This window comes from Pelophylax lessonae (genome assembly GCF_965119305.1).
Source record: "Pelophylax lessonae genome assembly, chromosome: 1".
Classification (NCBI taxonomy): Eukaryota; Metazoa; Chordata; class Amphibia; order Anura; family Ranidae; genus Pelophylax; species Pelophylax lessonae.
In genome coordinates this window covers 860008843-860017981 of record NC_138768.1, presented here as the reverse complement: position 1 = coordinate 860017981, position 9139 = coordinate 860008843, and the positions used below count along the sequence as shown (strand labels likewise).

General features: G+C 45.4%; 1 protein-coding gene across 1 annotated transcript in view; it reads left to right on the top strand.

The window, feature by feature from the left end:
• The first annotated feature begins 946 nt into the window (after positions 1-946).
• The window catches only part of CDC25B (cell division cycle 25B), a 31725-nt gene continuing 23532 nt past the window's right edge, over positions 947-9139 (top strand). The window contains exons 1-3 of the mRNA XM_082243466.1: positions 947-1130; positions 6648-6739; positions 8019-8055. Coding sequence (XP_082099592.1) covers positions 955-1130; positions 6648-6739; positions 8019-8055 — 305 coding nt within the window. The 5' untranslated portion in view covers positions 947-954. The remainder of the gene's footprint in view (positions 1131-6647; positions 6740-8018; positions 8056-9139) is intronic.

The following is a 9139-nucleotide window of genomic DNA, read 5'->3' as shown; positions in this document are numbered from 1 at the left end:
TATAGTGTATAGGGATGTATGTGGCCCCTGTATAGTGTATAGGGATGTATGTGGCCCCTGTATAGTGTATAGGGGTGTATGTGGCCCCTGTATAGTGTATAGGGATGTTTGTGGCCCCTGTATAGTGTATAGGGATGTAGGTAGCCCCTGTATAGTGTATAGGGATGTTTGTGGCCCCTGTATAGTGTATAGGGATGTATGTGGCCCCTGTATAGTGTATAGGGATGTATGTGGCCCCTGTATAGTGTATAGGGATGTATGTGGCCCCTGTATAGTGTATAGGGATGTATGTGGCCCTTGTATAATGTAAAGGGATGTATGTGGCCCCTGTATAGTGTATAGGGGTGTATGTGGCCCCTGTATAGTGTATAGGGGTGTATGTGGCCCCTGTATAGTGTATAGGGGTGTATGTGGCCCCTGTATAGTGTATAGGGATGTAGGTGGCGTTTCTAGCGCTCAGCTGCTCAGTGACAGCCCTGTGCAGTGACACCCCGCCCACTCCATTCCATACAAGTAGAGTGACAGCTCCTGACCCCGCCCCTCCTGCGCTCATACAGGCAGAGTGACAGTGGCCGGCCCCGCCCTGACCTCTCCCCGCACAGGGTGAGTGACAGTCGCTATCCCCGCCCCCGGTGCTTCCATTGGCTGTCCCCCCTCCGCCTGGCTGTGTTATTATTCGAATATAAATGGTGCGGAGAATCGGGGAGAGAGAAGAGAGGCCAGGCCGGGCGGAGAGCGGAGGGATCGGAGCGGAGGGAGTGAATGTGCCCGGCCGGCTACTGCTAATGCTTCACCCCCCACACCGGAGGATTATGATCGGATTATTATAGAGACATTCTACCCCCCCCCCCCCCAACACCCCGCTTATCGCTTCTCCCCCACCCCCATCTATAGCACCCCGCTTATAGCTTCACCCCCATCTACAGCACCCCGCACCGCACATCACCCCGCACCATGGAGATGGAGAAGATGCTGAACGACTTCAGTCCCAGCCGCCCCCTCCAGGGACCCCTCCGCCGCCCCTCCACCCTCCTACCCTGCGGACTGAGCCTGCTGAGCCCCGACCCCGGAGTGCTGTCCCCGGTCACCAGCCTCACCTTCACCATGAACCAGCTGGGGGTCCTGGGCAGGTGAGACCCCAATCTACACCGAATACCGGGGGGTGCGGAATACTAGGCACCCTTCTCTGCCCTTTGCTCTGCACCCTTCTCCTGCACCCTCCACCCCTTCTTCTCTGCACCCTTCTCCTGCACCCTTCTCCTGCACCCTTCTTCTGCACCCTTCTTCTTCACCCTTCCTCTGCACCCTTCTCTGCCCTTTGCTCTGCACCCTTCTCCTGCACCCTCCACCCCTTCTTCTCTGCACCCTTCTCCTGCACCCTTCTTCTGCACCCCTTACTCTGCACCCTTCTCCTGCACCCCTTCTCCTGCACCCCTTCTTCTGCACCCCTTCTCCTGCACCCCTTCTCCTGCACCCCTTCTTCTGCGCCCTTCTTCTGCACCCCTTCTTCTGCACCCCTTCTTCTGCACCCTTCTTCTTCACCCTTTCTTCTGCACCCTTCTTCTTCAACCCTTCTCCTGCACCCCTTCTTCTTCAACCCTTCTCCTGCACCCCTTCTTCTGCACCCCTTCTTCTGCACCCTTCTTCTGCACCCTTCTTCTTCACCCCTTCTTCTTCAACTCTTCTCCTGCACCCCTTCTTCTGCACCCCTTCTTCTTCACCCCTTCTTCTTCACCCCTTCTTCTGCACCCTTCCTCTGCACCCCTCTCCTGCACCCCTTCTTCTGCACCCTTCCTCTGCACCCCTTCTTCTGCACCCCTTCTTCTGCACCCCTTCTTCTTCACCCCTTCTTCTGCACCCCTTCTTATTCACCCCTCTCCTGCACCCCTTCTTCTGCACCTCTTCTTCTTCAACCCTTCTTCTGCACTCTTCTTCTGCACCCCTTCTTCTGCACCCCTTCTGCACCTCTTCTTCTTCAACCCTTCTTCTGCACTCTTCTTCTGCACCCCTTCTTCTGCACCCCTTCTCATGCACCCCTTCTCATGCACCCCTTCTCCTGCACCCCTTCTTCTCCACCCCTTCTTCTGCACCCTTCTCCTTCACCTTGTACCCTGCAACCCTTCCTCTGCACCCCTTCTTCTGCATTATTCTCCTGCACCCCTTCTCATGCCCCCTTCTGCACCTTGCATCCTGCAACCCTTGCTGTGCACCCTGCACCCCTTCTTCTGCACCTTGTACCCCTTCATTTGCACCCTTCTTTTTCACTCCGCACCCCTTTCTTCTGCACCCTTCTCCCTACATGTTCTTCTGCACCCCTTCTTCTGCACCCTTCTCCCTACATGTTCTCCTGCACCCCTTGTTTTGTACCCTGCACTACTTCTACACCCACTTTTCCTGCACCCTGCAACTCTTCTTCTGCACCCCTTCCCCTGTACCCCTTCTTTTGCAGCCTACGCCCCCTGTTATTCACCTTTCTGCACCTCCTGCCCTAGCACTGGTGCATGCATGCAGTATACAGGCTGATACATTGTATATGTGTTCACATACAGACTGATACATTGTATATGTGTTCACATGCAGGCTGATACATTGTATATGTGTTCACATACAGACTGATACATTGTATCCAATGATGTTCTATTATTATAGTGACAGTGTGTGGGTTGTGCTGGGTTTGTACAGTGTAGGTTTACTATATTTGTGTTTATTCTTATCCATTCTCCGGGGTATTTTTTTTTTTTTCTGGAATTTTTCTGAGCAATTTTGGTTATGCAGTTTATTGATTGTCTGATCTGTAATCACTTATTGGTGGATATGACCTCCTGTATTGATCTTTCTATACATTGACTGTTTCTTGTGTTTTTGGATTCTGATGACTTTTGGCTCCTGGAATTACATTTCTGTGATGACGAGTGAAGATTTCTGTTTGTGTTTTGCTTGTTTTTATGTTGTTGTGTTTTGCTTGTTTTTATGTTGTTGTGTTGTGTTGTGTTTAGCTTGTTTTTATGTTTTTTGTGTTGTGTTGTGTTGATGTCTGGTCTTTATCATATGCAGACTGCCCATGTGATGGCCTATTGTGCTGTACTGTATGCATGGCATTACTATACAGCTGCTCTGCATGGTTCTTCTATGGCTTGGCTGGATCAGCTCCCCCCCCCCCCCCCTATTGTTCTTTTATGGCTTAGCTGCATCAGCCCCCCCCCCCTTGTTCTTCTATGGCTTGACTGGATCAGCTCTCCCCCCCCCCCATTGTTCTTCTATGGCTTGGCTGGATCAGCTCTTCCCCCATTGCTCTTCTATGGCTCGGTTGGATCAGCTCTTCCCCCATTGTTTTTCAATGGCCTGGTTCCCTTCAGCTCTTCCCCCATTGTTCTTCTCCGACTCGTTGGGTTTTAGCTGGTCCCCATTGTTCTTCCCTGGCACAGTGTGGTGCACCCACAACAAAAAACATTGTCGTGGGTTCACAGTGAATAGACAGGCTGCCTGTCCTGCTAGAATTTTGCTTATCGGTAGGGCTGGAAAACCTCTGTCAGGTTTTGATCACAACATGTGTCCCCAGAGAGATTCTTCCTCGCTTCCTGACCTGGTGACAACAGAAAAGGAAGTGAGAAAAATCTCATCAATTGGACACACAAAAATAAAAATGTTATTAATAGGATGAAAAATATTCTATTAGTAAAGGATCATTAATAGAATGGGGAAGGCTGAGAAGCTGTGCCAGGTGTCTTGTCGGTGCCCGTGTCTAATTTAGTGAGATTTTCTTACTTCCTGTGCTGGGGACAACCGAACAGGAAGTGAGGAAAATCTCATCAATTGCACAAAATAATAAAAAAATAAAAACTTTTATTAATAGGATGAAAAAAAAATTATATTAATAAAGGATTATTAATAGAATGGGGAGGGCTGAGAAGCTGTGCCAGGTGTCTGTTGGTGCCTGTGTCCCTTTTTTGGTGAGATTTTCTTACTTCCTGTGCTGGTGACAACAGAACAGGAAGTGAGGAAAATCTCATCAATTGGACAAAACAACAATAATAATAATAATAATAATAAAAAAATAAATAAAAAACGTTTATTAATAGGATGAAAAAGATTATATTAATAAAGCATTATTAATAGAATGGGGAAGTCTGAAAAGCTGTGCCAGGTATCTGTTGATGCCGTGTCCAATTTAGTGAGATTTTCTTACTTCCTGTGCTGGTGACAACACCGCATGAAGCGAGAAAAATCTCATTAATTGGACACCACAATAAAAAAAATTAAAACAATTTATAGAATGAAGAAGGCTGAGAACCTGTGCCAGGTGCATGTTGCTGTCTGTATCCTTTCTTACCTACTTGCTGGTGACACAGCAGCAGGAAGTGAGGAAAATCTCATCAATTGCACACAATAATAATAATAATAATAAAAAAAAAAAACACTTTTATAAATAGAACAGTAAATGTTGAGAACCTGTGCTAGTTGTCAATTACTGTCTTTGTCCCATTTTGGTGAGATTTTCTTACTTCCTTCTCTGGTGACACAACAGGAAGTAAGGAAAAATCCCCCTAAAGGGGACACACAAAAAAAAAAAACTGTTTCCAAAGCTTTGCCTTCTATAAAATGGCTTTATCACGGGTCTACTAGTCTGTATTTTGATGATCAGTCTTGGGTATAAAATGAGGGATTCAGCTGCAGCTCTCTGTCATTTTTTTGGAATTGTCAATATTTTGGGAAGGAATTTGGCACCCCGCAGGGGACATTTGTCCAGGTGTGAGGTTCTGGGGACACCATTGTGACATTTGCTGTCCCCGGTTCTCGCACACCTCAGTACATGATGACAAAGGAAGCGAATGATCGCACCTCATCATCTAATCCGCCAACAAACACCTTTTTATTGTACCTGGATGGGGCTGAGATGTGGAATCGCTCATTAAACACCTCCAAACATTTGTCTTTTCTGCTCCTCGGGGGTCCCCCGGGGCATTAAAATCGGAATATTGACCCCCTCTGGCTACAGAATAGTGTTCTGGATTAGAGAAGGGGGCGGAGTTCTGTGATGGCAGGTCTGATTGTTTGTGACAGTGTCAGAATAAACGAAGCGATGTGATTGGCCGATGCAACAAATGTTTCAAATAATGAATTGCAGAAAGTGTACAGTGATACATTTACTTTAATTTTATTTACTTTAGTTTACTTTTTTTTACATTTACTTTAATTTTATTTAATTTACTTTTTTTTACATTTACTTTAATTTTATTTTATTTAATTTACTTTTTTTTTACATTTACTTTAATTTTATTTACTTTAGTTTACTTTTTTTTTTACATTTACTCTAATTTTATTTAGTTTAATTTACTTTTTTTACATTTACTTTAATTTAATTTACTTTTTTTTTACATTTACTTTAATTTTATATACTTTTTTTTACATTTACTTTAATTTTATTTCATTTAATTTACTTTTTTTACATTTACTTTAATTTTATTTAATTTAATCTACTTTTTTTTACATTTATTTTAATTTTATTTGCTTTAGTTTACTTTTTTTTTTTACATTGACTTTAATTTTATTTACTTTAATTTACTTTTTTTACATTTACTTTAATTTTTTATAATTTCATTTACTTTTTTTTACATTTACTTTAATTTTATTGGCCGATTTAAAGCAGAACGGAAGACAAAACGTTTTATTTTATTTTGGATAGAGTAATGGAGGGTCCTAACTCCAATCAGTTCTTCTTTCTTTATTTATTTATTTATTTATTTATTGCCTTCTGTGACCCATTAAAGAGTTTTCACTTCACTTCCTGTCCCATAACCAAAACAGGAAGTGAGAAGAAATCCCTCCAAAGTGAGGGAATCCCTGGTGGATTTGGCAGTTTATTCACCACCTGTTCTGTTTATATTGGAGTATATGTCCAATAACCAAGGGATCCCTGGTTGTCACCAGAACTAGTGTCTCCATCGGTGATTTCCCCTTTACTTCCTGTTCTGGTGACAACACAATATTTTGTGCTTTCCTTTCACTCTTAGTACAGTAACGTATAACCAAGGGTAAATTTTTTTTTTTTTTTTTTTTTTTTTTTTTTAGTCTTAGTCACTTTTATCCGTTATAACAGAGATGAGAAAATCCAAAATTTTGGGTTGTCACCAGAACAAGAGAGGATAAATCTTCTAATGGGGACACTCCTGATTAGGATGCCTGTTAGATTGTTATTGCTGTCTGTGCCCCCCCCCCCCCCCCTGTAGGTAGATTTACCCTTAGTCACTTTTACCATTATCACAGAGATAAGAAAATCCAAAATTTTGGGTTGTCACCAGAACAGGAAGAGAGGGTAAATCTTCTAATGGGGACACTCCTTCTGATTAGGATACCTGTTAGATTGGTATTGCTGTCTGTGACACCCCCCTTAGGGAGATTTACCCCTCTTAGTCACTTTTACCGTTATCATAGAGATGAGGAAAACCAAAATTTTGTTTCATTACCGCTAATTTACAAAGTGGACTTTTTTTTTTACTTTATTAATTTATTTATTCTTAATTATTTTTTCAGTTATGTTGTTTTGCTTTTATTTTATTTATTTTTTTCGTGCTTTTTTTTTTTTTTTTGTGTCTGTCTTTTACGTTTTATTACCGCCAATTTACAAAGTGATTTTTTTTTTTTTGCAGCCTCAGTGACACGCCAAAGCGAAGAGGCATCACCTATCCCGTCTTGACCTCCAGCTTGATCCGCACCTCTTCCTCCGACTCGTCTGACTCCGGTGAGTGCGCCAAGCGATCGCCCCATCAATGAGGGTTGCAGCCTGCGCTAGGGCAGTGATCGCGAACATTGGCACCCCAGATGTTTTGGAACGACATTTCCTATGGTGCTCAACTTCACTGCAGAGTGCATGAGCATCATGGGAAATGTAGTTCCAAAACATCTGGGGTGCCAAGGTTCGCCATCACTGCTCTGGGGTGTCGTGCGTCTCTCCTCCTGGGATGTAGGGGATACCTAGGGTTACCCTTAAAGAGAACCACCCTATAACCCCTCTATAACCTCCTCTATAACCCCCCTATAACCACCCTATAATCCCCCTATAACCCCCCTATAACCACCCTATAACCCATAACCCCCCTATAACCACTCTATAACCCCCCATAACCACCCTATAACCCATAACCACCCTATAATCCCCCTATAACCACCCTATAACCCCTCTATAACCACCCTATAACCACTCTATAACCCCCCCTATAACCACCCTATAACCCCTCTATAACCCCCTATAAGCACCTTATAACCACCCTATAACCCCCCCATAACCACCCTATAATCCCCCTATAACCCCCCTATAACCACCCTATAACCCATAACCCCCCTATAACCACTCTATAACCCCCCATAACCACCCTATAACCCATAACCCCCCTATAACCACCCTATAACCACCCTATAACCCCTCTATAACCACCCTATAACCCCCCCCCCCCTATAACCACCCTATAACCACTCTATAACCCCCCCTATAACCACCCTATAACCCCCTATAAGCACCTTATAACCACCCTATAACCCCCCCCCCATAACCACCCTATAAGCACCCTATAACCCCCCCTATAACTCCCCCCCCATAACCACCCTATAACCCCCCCTATAACCACCCTATAACCCCCCCCCCCTATAACCACCCTATAACCCCCCCTATAACCACCCTATAACCCCCCTATAACCCCCCTATAACTCCCCCCCCATAACCACCCTATAACCCCCCCCCCTATAACCACCCTATAACCCCCCCTATAGCCACCCTATAACCACCCTATAACCCCCCTATAACTACCAACATGGTTGGCTCTATAAGAATTTTGAATATTGTATAGCAGGGGGGAGTGTGAAGGTTTGGGGGGGGGGGGGGGTTCTAATGGTGGGTGGGTGCAGACACAAAATGTTGGGTACAGGAGATGGTCAGCGTGCAGGAAATAATCGGGTGCTCCATTTAAAGTGATAGCGCACCTTTTTATTGGGCATCCTCTAACCTCTGTCTTTCTCTCTATCAGGTTTGTGTTTGGAGGATGTCAGCCCCGTCACTGAAATGTAAGTCCGCTCTCTGTTTACCGTCACTATGACTTGTCCTTGCATGCGCTGCCTGTGTAGATGGGTGTGGGTGTGCGGGAGGAGGTTGTGCAACCTGTTGTGTTGGCTGGATTATAATGGAAGAAGCCCGGATTTCCTATCAGTAGAAATAGATTCTCCAAATCCTCCAATTCTGCACATTTCAGGGATTGCAGCAGACTCCTTTGCAGATTCTCACCTGCTTCTGTTCTGTAGGTATTAATAATGAGCCGCAGGCTCCTAGCCTGTGTTCTGCCTGTACTGTGTTCACATGATCAGTCCCAGATGCATCTCTGACCCTCAGATATCACTTTATGGATAAAGACTCTGCATTCTCTAAGTCTAGGACTTCTAAGAACCGCAATGTCAGGGCCGGGACAGGGGGGGGGGGGGGGGGCAGGAGGGTCAGCTGCCCTGGGTGCAATGGGTTCTTGCAGGGATGGGGGCACCCTGGCCCTAACCCTAAGCTATAGGGGGGGGCGCAGTTTGGCATATTTGCCCTGGGCGCTGGATGATCTTGTCCTGGCACTGCACAATGTAACCGGAGACAATAGCGATTTTAATTAGCTGGAAAAGGTTACAATTTGTTCCAATGATACAATGTATCTTCTGTGCACTTTGGAAAGGTTCCAAAAAAGGGGCAGCTTTTTTTACCCATCTGAGCATCTCCTGGCTGGTCGCCCAGCAACCCTTCTGGTTTCTATGGCGTCTCTCCGAAACCTTTTGAAGCCGGACTGAAAGGGCCGTTTAACCCCTTGCTGGACAAGCAAGTCCTGTCCCCCTGGCTCTGCCAGACAGTTTTTGTCCCATTGCCTTGTAGTAGAGACGTTGAAACCAATCCTGATACATGTTCATGAACAGGGGAGGACTGGGCCATGGGGCAGGGGGGGGGGGCAATTGCCCCCTGGGCCGCTCTGATGTCCTGTAAAAAGGTTGCACACAGACATGCCTAAAGGATTCCTGGTGAAGAGAAGTGAAAAGTCCCCACTGCTGACCTACTGAGTGCAGGATGAAGACAAGGACAGAGTGCAGGCCCCCCAGCATGTGTCTGAGAAGAGGACGATTC